General features: G+C 32.0%; 1 protein-coding gene across 1 annotated transcript; it reads right to left on the bottom strand.

Moving 5' to 3' along the window:
- Positions 1–5,661: 5,661 nt before the first annotated feature.
- LOC145578075 (uncharacterized) lies at positions 5,662–9,478 on the bottom strand. Its single transcript, XM_081635472.1, is given in 8 exon segments — positions 5,662–6,522; positions 6,890–7,001; positions 7,222–7,224; positions 7,298–7,389; positions 7,578–7,661; positions 7,763–7,902; positions 7,953–8,064; positions 9,419–9,478. Coding segments are annotated over 8 exon segments (786 nt in total). The 3' UTR covers positions 5,662–6,339.
- Between the last annotated feature and the right edge of the window lie 5,948 nt (positions 9,479–15,426).

Genomic DNA, 15,426 nt, shown 5'->3' with positions numbered 1-15,426 from the left:
CCTTTCTGAAATTGTTGTAATTGTAGTAATCCTTCCCCTTCTTCTACATCTAACTTTGCCCATCACTCTGACTTCTCTGACTGAGTAGAAGACATTACATAACTGAACAAAGATGTTTGATCAATTTGCAGTCCCACTCTATATAAGTGTAGCATGTGTCAGAGATGTGCCAAAACGTATTTTAATCTAAGAATCCAAATATCTTTTTACAGTATAACTTGTGATTGGTCATATAAGAATTGAGCTTCGAGGTGTAGGAGGACAGTAATCTAGTTTTCTTCAATCCTGTGCAAATTATTTTTCCCTGGAGGGTCTTTCATTCAAATTGATTTAGGGGATTCTTTGCAACTTAAGGAAGACCGTTTGGAAGTCGGAAAGTTGAAGGGTATTACACAGAATGATTTGGGTGTCTGTGCTCACAATTTGAAGTGTAGGATCAACTATTAAATATTTTGTTGACAGGTTGTATGGTCCTAGCTCTGGTATGGTTTGCTGAACTTGTTACAAGAACTATCTGCCGAGGAAAAAATTCTGGTAAACTTATGGGCTTTGTTATTGATGCATAACAAAGAGAGAGAATGGGAAAGCCAGGCCTGAGGAGAGGGAGGAAACCAAGTAATGAAGGGAGGAAACTAAGTGATTAACTGTTGATGATAACCAAGGATTATCACATAAGATGATCTTGGAGATCGACAATGACGCCAGAAAAGAGATGTGGAAAGAGGTATTGTTGATGAATAATTTTGTTTGCAAAGACAGCTTGATGTAGATGTATTGCTGTTCTGCAAAGGCATTTTAGTTACATTTCATTTTGGCCAACTGTTTATGAGGACTTGTGTGCTTAATTTTGTGTCCTCGTCAACTGTTTGTGTGATAGCTTTGTCGCTGCGTTTATGAATCTCTTGTTTAATCTCTTAACCAATAACCATATTATCATAGATGACTAATACAATCCAAAAAAAGTTTAAAGTTTCTTCAACTCAGCTCTTGTATAGTTGTATCATTCTAGTCCTTACCGAACAGCAACCTTGTTGATCACTGGGCCGTTTCTTGATAGGCTTTTGACAAAATGTTTTTGCTTTTAAATATACAACACAAGTAGTGGTTAGAATTAATATGTATCTCTTTTTGTTGCTTTCTTAACATATGAATGACAAGACCTAGTATTTGTTTTCAGGTTTTCATCATTCTTTCCTGTTTGATCTCTGTCTCTGTTAATTTCAGTACTTTCCTTGTAATCAGGAAGACATCTATCAGGTGCTGGGACATTTAAAAACATGCCTAGTTTTGGCAATTGGCTATATCTTACTTCATGATCTATTCATATGAACATTTTGGGTATAATGGTTGCGTTTGTGGGAATGATTCCTTAATGTTATTACTGTACCCGAGAAGCTCAGAAAAAGCCTGCTGGAGCACCAACATTGTCTCAGGTACTTCATCCTAACATTTCATTTGGTTGGTATGTGGTAACAGTAACGATCTTATATGTATTTGCATGGAAAGCACCAATGGTCATGATAATGCTTAGGCTACTTCAATATATGAATGAATTTATTCCTTCTATATAGTTGAGCTTTCCATGAGCTTCAGAATAAATATGCTTTTGTGCAGGGAGCTTATATATGTTCCTTTTTCATTCTGCTTCAAGTGTCAAAGAGGACTCTTACAGCTAAACCAAGCAGATACATGGCTATAATAGTATAACAATTTTTCACCCAAGATAGAATTGCACAAAGCAAGCAATTCAAGATCGAATTTGATGCAGCATACACTTGACCATCTCGACCAGCAGTTTTTATTATTTTTGTAAGCAGGAAAAGGCTACATATCTAAACTATTTAATATGTTTGTTACAAAGCAACCTCCACATTCTAGGAATTCTTAACTTCACTAATACCCAGTCAATCATCAGTACTTAGTAGAAACCAAACAAAGTTGTTATAAGAGTATCAAACTGACACATACAAATACACAACCGATTAAAGCTTGACTTATACGGGCTGTGTAGCAATAATGGCTTCACCTTCAGGACAAAATGACAACTTCTTATGGTTTCCAATGCTATATAATGCTTTGCAGAAGAACACAATATCACCAAGCTCTGGGATGCTAATTCGGATCATGACAGTCTTTGCTGGTTCAGTAAGAAAATATATATGACAGGGACCTTCTACAAATAATGCAAACCTCATTACTGACAACGGATGCGAATTGAACCATACATGATGATTCTTCCCTGCTGCCATTTGATCATTAACCTGGGCAACCCACAAGAAAAAAAAAATTAATATAACTCTTTTCAGTCCTTTGTAGTTAATCAAATGATGTTTGATATGAGATTTGAACATTACGTACTCTTGGATTTTTATACATCCAATTAGTCTGCGGAGTTCTGGCTGTCACAAATGTTCTTGGCAGGTTCACCGAAACTGAAACTGATTAGACGACGAAAAAAGTACAGATTAGAAACAGGTTTAAGACTTTAAATTGATGACATGGTAGACTTATACATTTGAGTTTATGGTAAGGACCTATTTTAGGCGCCTTAACTATAGCAAGTTGGTCGAAGATCATCTGCGATAGACATGGAAAAACAGTCTCACAGAAGATTTTGATGCTAGGAATCCTCTCAATTTCAGTATTCATTTCGGTAAATGCTACACTGATTTCTGAATCAAGATCTTCTCCTGGAAAATCATCAGAATCTCAACAATCAGCCAACATGTCAAAAATCCGAAATTTATTCGATTTTCCTTAGTGCCACATTCAGTTCTTAACACATGGTCAGCTTTTGATATTGTATTATATGTGAGATAGTATGTTATTCATTAACTTATTACTAAACATAGTTAGTTCATTGAAATAAGTAATTTAACACAATAGGTATGAAATAAAGAAACTAATTAAAATGGATGGAATTGAAGTTATCATGAGAAGTTCCATTATTATAAGCCTAAGAATTCCAAATTAATTCTGCATTCAATCAAGAATACCCAAATCTGTATCACATGGATAATTCTTCTAGTGATTTAGTAAAGTGTTAATTCATAAAAACCCAGGAAACTCTTCGCTTCAAAATTGAATTCAAGAAATGAGATTGCAAGTAACAAATTTAAAGAACACTAATCCAATTTACATATAATTTAAACTTGAACATTTATAACATGGGTTTCTTCAACTAATCAAATATTGTACAATATTGAAATTATATCAGTAACTAGTATAAATTTATATATGAAATGATTCATGCATGCATTGTAAAAGAGAATATACAAAAGAAAAATGAAGTTGTACATATATATCATCATTATTTTCCTCAAACTTTAAACATACTCAGAAGAAATCGGAAATTCTGTTTTAAGAACTTCTTTAAACAGGAAAATTAACAATAATCTTGAACTAATATGAAACCTGATTAATAACAGAAGAATATATAAAAATAGTTACCTAGTATGAAGGTTAGCTTATTAGACCCATCAAGATGAAGAATGGTAATGGTTTTATGATGGTAAAACACAGCATGAAACACGATATCATAAATCCCAATGACTTGAATAATCTTGCCAAGAATGGGTTTGGTGCAATGGAAGTTGATCAACCTAGATGACTTCCAGAGAAGACGAGCAGCAGCTTGAGTTTTGGCGTCGCGAACCGTGATCTCAAAACCTTCTTCAGTGATGTCCACCCTTCCTATACCATTTGTGTTAAAGCTCCTATCACATAGTGATGCAATTGGGTGAAGAACTTTCTGTGATGGGATTATCTCAAAACTAATGACTATTTCTTGGTTTAAATCAATAGGTTTGGCCATGGTTGAAAAGAAAGGAAATTTTAGTTAGTAGTTTCTTGATGAAGTTAGTTATAGTATAACAGAGTTAGTTATTACTCTTATTAGTTATATGAGGGGAGAAGAGAGGGGTTTTATAGGCCTACTAAACTTACCCGCCTAAATTATATTGGATGTATTTTTACTAAAATGTTTATCACCCAAAAATATAAACAAAGCAATTAATAAAGAAACGAGATTAGTTGGATTGATGATTTGATCAAAACTAGTTTGGATATGAAGTATTATGGCGGCTAATTAGGGGTTGAACCAATTCAGTATAACATATTCACATTCGGTTTCACACAAGAGGTGTTCATTTGCGAGCTTGTGGCTAACACAGGTTGGGCCAAGCCTATATTTTTGGCCAATTGGCCTAGTAATTAATTCCTGAGCTCACACCCGTGATGAACTTGAATGTTGGGGTCAAAGAGGTCAAACAAAATGTTATTATATCGATCCATCCTACTCATTTAGACTGACCTAGGGGTGGTAAACGAGCTGGCCTGTTCCTGAACAATTCGAGCTCGGCACAGTCAAATTTCGGTCAAAGCCCGGCTCGACTCAAGTTCAAGTTCGGCTCGAAACCTTTATGAGCCGAGCCGAGTTATGCTAGTTCAGCTCGAAAAGCTCGTGAATAGGCTCGGTTATTCTTTTATATATTGAAATACTATATTATGTATGAATCTATAAATATATCTGGTCAAAATATATTACACTAATAAGCTAATACTCCAAGTAAACTCAAATAAACTAAAAAAAAAATAAAAAATAATCATAAAAATAACAATAAAGAAGACAAATAAACTAAGGATAATTATAGGTCAAGATGTTCATGAAGCTCGGTTTGTTAAGTTTCGAGTTCGGCTCGTGTTTGAATAAACTTAAATGAATACGAGCCGAGCTAAAGCAGAGTTCAATAACCACCCCTAGACTGACCCACATAGGCAACATTATTACGAAGTAGTTTTATTACTCCCCAAGTCCCTATGTTATTTAGGGTGAACCCCAAAGCATTCTTTTTAATAGAAACAAAAGGAATTTAATGAGTTAAATACATATATGTAGTAGGCATTACTTTGATAATGCGATATATTTGATTTGGGAAGAAAAATAACGTAAGGAAGAGAGGTCAAACAGTTTTTTAGCCTTATCTTACTACACTAGAGGAGAGGATAGGCTTAGCGAAGGAAGAGAGGTTGTTGGTTGACACACCCTTGATTGTAGTGAGATTGAAGAAGAAACTTGATTAATGGGCATAGTTTTGGAGAGAAATCTAGCACAATCGTTATGCTTTTCGCTACGCACATCAATTAATGAGAACAATAAGAGCTCAAAGTAAACAGTTGTTGCTCATGCCTAAATAAGTTTTGAATGGCCTGTGTTTCAAGGAGTTTAAGCAGCTGAATAAAGATTTATCTATCCATCTATAAATGTTCTTTTTTATGAGCTCTTTCGAGTTCTGATGTTAATCGATCTGCTACTACGTATCTTGTTTATGCTCCTTTTCATTCTAATTACACCAGTGTAAACTTATTAATGCGCGCTACATTGAGCGATTAGGGACTCAAAGAAGTCTCTTACTACAGCTAAAGCAAATAGATAAGTAGCTATACATATAATAATAATGTTGCATCCAAAATTAAACTATGCTTGCATAAATTAAGCAATATAATTCAAGAATTTGACTAAGCATACACTTTGATCATCTAAGTCATTCTTTATACTTGCAATCAGGCAAACTTTACATATCTATATACCTTTTTCTTACACAAACTAGTTAACATTCGCATTATTTTCAACATTACTCAATTAGCAGTTCCAAGTACAAATTGCTTGCAGAGCTGAACAAAGTTGTTATAGAAGTAGTATAAAACTACACTATAAAGCGTAAAACCAATTTTAAGTGTGTTGTTAATGTGGCCAAAATCTGAACCCAAAAAGCTTAACTTATACTGGCTATGTAGCACGCAATGGCTATGCAGGACAATGGAGACTGATAGTTCTCGTTAGTAGTGGTGTGTAGATGACCGCGAAATCACCAACTTCTTTGAGGGTATGCCAGATCATGACGCTCTTTGCTGGTGAGGCAAGATAGCATATATAAAAAGGAGCCAACAGACCTAACGCCTTCCTCATTGCTTCCACATGGCTCATAAATGTGCTTTAAGGTACTCCTATATGCTTTACATGCTTTATACCCTTAACAAGTCTAAAGTACGAAAGTATAAGCATTAACAAACAAACAAACAAAATCAGACCAAAGGATATGGAAGTGGGTGACTACCTAGCTACCTCTCATCACTTCAGAGTTTATATAAAAAATAAGAACTCTCATTCGATTCTCCCATAGTTAACAGCCGAGAATAATATCAGAACAGCATATCCCATGAAATGAACAAATGAACAGATAACAGTTACTAAAAAGACCCTAGAAACCAATAGATAATACACGTAGCATAGAAATTATTAGTTGCAGTGAAGTTAAGTTGCCTACCAATTATAGTAAGTCACGTGGTCTGATTGGATACTTGCTCATAGAGCTGAACCAAAGGAAACTCCTCCTTGTAGTTAATATCAGAATCGCAAGAAGCTTCACATGAGTAGATAGCAATAGTAGCCCAATCTAGGGACTTTGCAAAGGGATCTTCCTTTGGTTCAGTGCCCAGATAATACAGCAACTGTGGCATAATCTGAGACAATGAATTCAATTGAAAAACTTATATGTCAGGCAAGTTAATAGATATTCATACAAAATGGCGTAATTCTACAAGTGAATCGCTGTTTCCCTGATGTGTGTATTTTGCTCATAATTAGAGATAAACAGCCACAGAAATACTGCTAAATCTATATCTGAACAAATGAGAATAGCTGTCACAAATAATGGTTTATCACTGAATTTCATATTATGTCACTACTTTACTTTATGGAAAGATGATATTAAATATAATTGACACCTTAACTTAACAGAGCTTTTTGTGGGAATTTATCATACTGCTAATCATGTAATAACTAATTTCCAACAAAGTATTCAGAAGCGACAAGATGGCAAGGGTTAACCTGAAATTCAAATCGCATAGGGCCATTACAGTAGCTGCATTTAGGAATGTCTGTTATTGATGGTCTTCCGCACAACTCTGGCCACAAAGGTTCACCATCACTTAACCAACACCTTTGAAACAAGGACGGAAAAATTAATTAGCGAACCAAATATCTTAATAAATGCTTAGAAGTGTTAAGCTTCACCAGCCTAACTAGAAAGCACAATTAAATAAAGGAATCTCGATAAACACTAGTTACATGATTTTCCTATCACACTAACTGATGCTGGCATACCTGGACTACAAAATAAGACTAAAACTTACCTTCTAGTTGCAACGGAAAATATTCACACACTGTTAACGGAAAATTTTCGAAGCAAAATACCTTCAAGAAACTGCTTCTCAAGTCTTCAAATTTTGTTCATGCTAATCTTTGTTGAGACAATCCATTGATAAGCACATAAAGACAATAGTCGTTCGATAGTGAGCATATTCAATTCCAATTATTGGTGCATTAACCTGAACCATATGGAAAAAGAATTATAATTTAAGCTCTTTTAGATTTCTAATTTTTACAGTAAAATCCAGTTGCATATATCCATCATATGATCCTAATAACCTAGCCAAAATGCTTCGAGAAACTGCACACGTAGCAGTGCAAATTGAATAGAACCCAAAGCATGCAGGAAACTGAAAGAAAATTATACCTGGAGCACAAATTGTAAAGGCTCTTCACAAAAGTCGCAAAGACATGATTTTCCAGTTGGCAAATGAATTGGGTCCAACCAAGCCTAGTTACGAAACAAATCATCACAGAAAATTAACCAAATATATGTCACTTCAAATAAGCAATGCTGAATGAAAGCTGAGTGACCGTGATATGGGTATGTACCGGTGTTCCACCAGCCTTGTTGGGAAATGAATGACGAAGAAGAGTTTATATTTACTTTGGCAGTTCTACAAAACCGAGCCACAGGGGTCCTTCACTTTGGTTATCATCACTACCTACATCAGTCACATCATCATCTGTATCAAATCAATGTCGATATCATCTGTGTCATAATCATCAAGGTTGGTATCACAGTCAGATTGATCTCCTTCTTGTGGGACAATGTAACTGCCATTCAGGTATGTCATGCAGCCAGTCTTAAAGTCTTCTAGTGACTCTGTCCTGTAACCACTTTTTCTATCTATCTGTAATTGAGGAAGTAAGCAATTAATAACATCACCAAGAAAACAGAAGTTATCATAAATTAGTATATGAACAATCAACATTGGACTTTTAAGATAATGATCATTATGCAATGGAAAACGTGTTGGGTACATGTCACAAACAAGTTATTATTACTACTTACAATATCGGCCTCCAAGGCATGAAGACCCTTGGCCTCCAAGGTTATAATACTTGCCCTCCAAGGTCAAGACATTTGTAGTATAAATATCCATTATATTCCTCTTGCTTTGAAGACATGACACAAGACACACAACTACTAGCTCATTAGTGAGTTTCTTAGATCTCTTTAAGAATTAGATCCAATATAATCTAGACAGTCATACCATACTCTTGTACCCTTCGGGGTTGTACTCTCATACCCTTTTTTCATATATTGGATAATTAGTACTCGTTGTTGGTGGGTTGTTTACCTCATTTGAGGGTTTTTCCTATGTTAAATTTGTGTCTCTTATTATTCTTCTTGCTATCTTTTATCTATTTATTTCTCTATATCATTTTGTGCTTCCGTTTGCCCTCCTAATCCCAACAAAACGCATTGTAAATCAAACGTCTACCCAACAAACTCATAAAATATGGTTTTTAAACATAATGTCAATTTCAATATCTATGATCATATCCGGACTGCATAACTCCCACAGACATATATGAAACATAACCCATTGGTAGAAACCCTAATCTTGGATACCATGTTTATACTACTTTGTTGTAAATATAACAAAGCCACACAAGGATTTAAAAAATTAAAACCACATAATATAAGTCCCCACAAAGTAGCTGATTTTAATATACTATTAGCATATGACTTCCTTATGAATATACTCACTCTGTTCTTACAAAATTCAAGAATAGAAGCAATATATTAATGACAACACCAATAATCATGTCTTATACATGGTATCCTAGATCTTTACACAAACGAAAAGTAGATTAATAAAACATCACAATCCCACATTCCCATAACAAATATTATTTGAGCATAATGCAAATTCATAAACAGCACCTAAATGCAAGAATTTCGCCTTTCTACATAAGAGCACAAGAATTACACAGTTGAGCTGGCATTGGATAAATTGTTTCCGCGGAAAATCTGCAATTGTCTTTTCTTACTTTAAACAAAAGAAAACTAATTTTGCAATTGTATCTTCCATTGAAAAGTGTTTTCCTTAGAAATCATTTTGCATTGAAAATGGATTACATTCAACCCAACACAGCCTAATTCAAAGCAAAACTAAGAATCACAAGCGGACAATCTACCAATGATAAATCTCATAAGAGTAAGCTAAAAGAATAGAATACAAAGCATTACAAAGTTACCTCGACACCCTCATATGCCTCAAAAATTATTTGTCGTGTTGGACATGATATAACACTCATATATTTCCTTTTTAACTAAAAACTTGACTTTTTACTACAAAATGGCCAAGTCCTATTAGACACTATTTATTTGAGTAACATCAAAATATAACTAATCTCATAATCCCAACACATTCAGCTTTTCATACAGGAGAATAAGCACTAAAACTTGGAATTTTGCATATATATCTGGGTACCATGTATACGTAAAGGAAAAAACATTGGAATTGACAAAGAGAGCAAAACCCCTTCATTCATTGACTAATAAAGGCAACAACTTCAACATAAAGTATCATTCTTTATTGTATCAGATATGATTTTTGAACTGATAATTCGTGATCAAACGCCAAATTAAATGATAATCTGATATTTATCAACCACAATTTCACAAATTAATTAGAGTGCGAAAAGGAATATTATCAATTGCTTCCCACAAAAAAAGATTCCAACTTTAAAGAACAAACGGAGTATTAATACACTCAAATCAGCATAATTAGCAGAAATTCAAGACATATTAATGTGGAATTATGTGAAATTAAAGGGTTTAAACAAGAATTATATCGAGATAATATATTCATAGCATAATTTGCATAAGATCAAATAAATTGAGTTAAAATTAACTACTTTAAAATTGAAACAAGTCTTATATAAGAATTAAAGGAGTATAATTGAATAGGAAATATGAACTTACAGCGTAAAATAGCAAGTTTCGCCGCTCAGTTGCAGTGATTAGTGACCACTCTGGTTTACTTTGTGAAAAAGAGAGATTTTGAATAAAGCTACTAGACCGAAATCGAAATTATGCGCTCGCGGTTAGTGTGGGGTTGTCGAGTTACATTCCGAGGTTTAGTTGAGAGGCAAAGCTTGTACTCCCTTCGTGTCAATTTGTTAGTCTTATGTACTATTTTAGGAGTTTTAAAAAAATATATCCATATTGAATGTATTTTCTTTTAATTTAGTTTTTATTTCCTATTTATACGTATTAAATTCTGATTGGTTGAATTAATTGATTGTGAATTGATTACATGACTTAAAGAAAGTACTTCTTTGATTTATGCAATTATGACTAATGATTTCTTAAAAAAAAATCAAAAAAATTAAATTAGGTAAAACTATTTATGAATTATTTTTTACTTTAATGTTAGATTTCAAATATTCTCCTTTTCTTATTTTAAGTGATTGATTCCATGTGGGATTATCATATTAAAACGGAGGGAGTAACTTTTTGAAGTAATTTATGTAAAATTTGAGTAGTTTTGTAATTTCAAGGGGAAAATAATGTTTTTTGAGGTGAGAAACCATGAATTTTGTTTCTAAAACAAATCTCCAAGCATAAGTGGAAATATTAGCTCGATTAATCCGATCTCAACTGGTTTGATGAATAGAGCTTGCAAAAGTTGACATGACATGAGTACGCGGTCTGATATCAACACGAATTAATGGGTTTCGATCAAGGGTCTAAACACGTTTAACTACACACAGCTAACACGAACACGGCCCGTATATAAACATGTTGGGTTTGGGTTGAGGCAGTGGAAAATCTAAAAATCAATTCAACTGGGTATAAATTACATTTTATAGGATTTATTTAGGTAAATTGGTCAAAATTTACTAAAGATTTTCATAACATTTCAAGATTTATTAGTTGTTTATTTTAATTATTTAAAAGGGTCAAAGGACTCCACTTGATTGAATGTGGCTCCACTGGATTGAGGCTTCTAAATAGAAAATTTACACATATAACCTATTTATATAAACAAGTTACAACCAGGTTGGATTGACGTATGAACACATTAACCCATTTACAAATAAACCCTAATACTTCTAAAAATATACTTCTTCTGTTCTAGTAATTTGTGTACATTTCTGATTATTTCACTATTCACAAGTGGAGTGAATTGTCTAAATAACTTTCAACTAGCCTTTTGGCCCGGCCTTGTCCGGGCTATCTTTGTTAATCGATATTTTTTTTCAAATACGTCATTACGTGAAATCTAATGTTGAGTTAACTATTGATTTGAATTGAGAGAGGAGATGATGGAGTATGATATTAATGGCCCTTGCATAATTAAGGAAGAAGGAAATGAGATGACATTGATTTTTTTACTAAGAAGGTTGGCGGTCAAAAAAATTTATAAACAAAAAATGGTCAAATGTATAAGTATAAACTAGTCTTTTGGCCTGTAAAATGTACGGGCTTATTATTAGTTTTTTTTTTTTTTTTTTTTGGTGCATGTAGTTTATTTAATCATGAAATAGTAGTATGGAGACATTGGGGGGTTTTTGGTCGTGAGTTATTTTGTGAGGAACAATAACTTTAACGTTTTGTTTAGTTTTAGTTTTTATTTATCTTTTTATTTGTTGTTTTGCATTATGATAACATGTTGAAGTTGGCATTCATTGGATTGGTAAGCAATCAATAATTAGGAAGTTGGATTGGCAAAATATTATTGAATATATGTTTAAGTAACCATGTTTACATAGGATAGTTGGAGAATGACTGAATGAGATAACATTCTTCATATTGTAGCATCCATATTTTCTCGTCATGTCTTCATATTTTGTCTCCTCCATTCTGTATGCCGTGGAATTTGCCTCATGTGGATTTTCTTATTCTTCAAGTGGTTGTATTTTCGGGATTGACTCATCATTCCTGTAAACAAATTAAAATTTTGAATATTGGACTTAGGCTTATTTTCATTGGGCCTTGTCTATCAATTAGATATCATTGTCTAGAAAGGTAGAATACACAATTAGCACTAAGAACACTTTAGTAGCAAAATGGTTTAGTGGGTTTGCTAGCCGTAAATAGACTGAAAAAACGGTGTTTGGTGATTACTAAAATAATAAGTACATTAGATTTTACTTTTGAAATCAAGAAAATGAAATGCGGGAAGAATGAGCATTTGCAAATTAGCACACTTAAGACCAATATACATAGATATGCTCTTTGATAAATATTCTCTTTATCTAGTAATCCAACGTTACCCTTTTTTTTTTTTTTTTTTTTTTGAAGGCAGTGGATCCAACGTTATCTAATTTATCAACTTTTTTTAAAGATCAAAGTACTTTGACAATCCTCATTAAAGACCATATGGTGATGTGTTATTGTCTCCCTTAATGGGCATCATACAGAGAAAACAAACCCATAAAACCGAGAACAAACAATCCATATTCGGATTAGCTAATACATACATAATTCAATTCCCAAAATTGTTAAAGCTTAAACAAAATATGAGATTAATTAGTAAAACATCTTCACCTCTAGCAACCACCTTCAATTTGCATTAAGCTCTCTACAAAAGCAAACAACAATTTTCCAATTTTGACAATTTGGGGTTTCAATTAACGAAAATTCATGCATGTTTAAATTTTATTTCATTTTCATTGAAAATTTAAATATAAAATCTTTACAAAAATAAGAATATTAATAATAAAATAAAATTAAAAAAGGCACAAGTTGATAGTCACTTACCATATGTGAATCTGCATGTGAATTTGATGATGGAGGTACTACGTTATATAGAATTAATATTGCATCGACATATGAGTGAATAAATACTAAAAAATCATTAACATACATCATTATTATGTTCAGAATTTGTAACCGAAAACATGATTAAAGGAATTTAATTTGTGGGAATTGAAGAGGGAAGATGAAGAGGAAGAGTGTTGAATTATTTGTGGTTTTGCTGATGAAGATGGTGGGAATCGCCACGGGATTATGGTGGGTTTTTGGTTTAATTTATAGATACTCCATATTACATTTGTGGTGTAAATTGTATAGGTGGAATGAAAGGTCAAAGCTTCTAGCTAACATAAAATCCAAACAGTTTAGCTTTTACCCCAACTAATATCTCTAAATAATCCGTTTTTTTAGTTGACATCGTTTGACTTTTACACTATTCACACAATACGCTTTGACTCGCTTTTGTGGTTTATAAATACAATAACACATATTCATGTGAAATCTTATTTGAATCGTTTCAATGTATATTTTATTAATATCCATTTTTTATAATTTTAAAATGTTGACAATAAGAGATATTAATCGTTAAAAACATGCGTTGGCAAGCGTGATAATAGAAAAATGTCAACTTAAAAAACAGATGAAGTATTACGTAGTATTATTATAAGTTTTAAATTCTTAATTAATATTAATAATTTGATGACCAATTACTTTCCATTTAAACATTGATTTGTACACGTGGCACATTGCATTAGAATAGTGAACACGTGGCATATTGGATTGGAATAGTGAGCATGTGACACATTGGATTGGAAAAGAGAACATAGGATGGAGACATGTGTGTATCATGGTTAGAGTTTTTAAATACTAAGGGTCTATTCTCATTTACTGAATTGAACTGAACTAAACTGAATATTTTATGAAAGAAGGAAATTAGGAACTGGACTGAAAATAAGCTGAAGAGAACAGACCCTAAGTATAGATGAAGGAGATAGCATGACACGTGGCATATAAGGTTTGGAGTGTCGTGTCCTATGTGGCGTATTGCCGGAGTGTTTTGAAGAAGTGTCATGAGAGTTTTTTCAATGGTCTTCTTTTTAAAATACTAAGGCCTTGTTCTTTTGAGATTCTGGGCAGAGCAAAGCAGGGGTCAGCAGAGCAGAGCAGATTAAATTTCAGCAGAGCAGAGCAGATTTCAGGATAGCAGAGCAGAGCCGAGCAGAGCAGATTTCAACATTATTATTAATACTATTATTAAAGTTGTTATTATTATTATTATTATTATTATTATTATTATTATTATTATTATTATTATTATTATTATTACTACTACTACTATTATTATTACTACTATTATTGTTACTACTATTATTATTACTATTTTTATTATTATTATTATTATTATTATTATTATTATTATTACTATTATTAATGTTATTATTATTAATGTTGTTGTTATTATTATTATTATTACTATTATTATTAATAATATTATTAATGTTATTATTATTAATGTTGTTGTTATTATTATTATTATTATTACTATTACTATTATTGTTACTATTACTATTACTAAGTGCATATACCATTGATTTAGGTGAGTGAAAACATAAATATACGTATACCATATTTAACATATGTTAATAGTAGAAAGATAAAAGACAACGGTTTACTTATATTTATTTCACAAAAAATTTAAAATAAAATGATTTAATGAGTAATAATGATTTTACTTATAAATTTGTCTTAATCATATATTTTATACCCTAAATATAATAATGATATACAAAGTACTACTTGAAAACAACCTCTTTTTTTTAATTCTTAAATTGTATGAAAAGATTTGAAAAATAATTCAACTCAATGAACTAACAATCAATACCCACATACATATAATTTTTCTACTATACACATTGTGATTCTAATATCAAATGTTTATAAAAGAAATTGTTATTAATTGTTATTATTATTATTTATTTTTTGAAAGAATTGTTATAATTATTAGAAATTATTAATTAATAATATTATTAAATATTAATTCTTAATAGTTTGAATTATTAAATATTAATAATGATAACTATTATTATGATTAATAAATATTAATTATCATTAATATTAATAATTATTAAATTTATTTTATTAATAATTATTATAATTATTCAAAATAATAAATTATTATCATCAATACAATATTAATTATTATTATTATTGAATATTAATTATTATTATTGTTATTATTAATTATTATTTGAAAATAGAGTACAGCATAGCAAAGCAGTGCAGAGCAGAGCAGATTTCTTTTGAATAGAACAGAGCAGAACAAAGCAGAGCAGATTTGATTTGAGCAGAGTAGGGCTCAGGAGAGCAGAGCAGAGTAAAGCATAGCAGAGCAGCTCTAAAGAATGGGGCCTAAGTATAGATGTATACATATAAACATAGTCATGTGAGTCTTGTTTGATTCGTCTTAATGTGTATATTATAAATGTTGAATCCTTATAAT

This window comes from Chenopodium album, chromosome 14 (assembly GCF_948465745.1).
Source record: "Chenopodium album chromosome 14, dcCheAlbu1.1, whole genome shotgun sequence".
In the NCBI taxonomy this organism is placed as follows: Eukaryota; Viridiplantae; Streptophyta; class Magnoliopsida; order Caryophyllales; family Amaranthaceae; genus Chenopodium; species Chenopodium album.
This window is presented reverse-complemented; position numbering and strand designations above follow the sequence as displayed.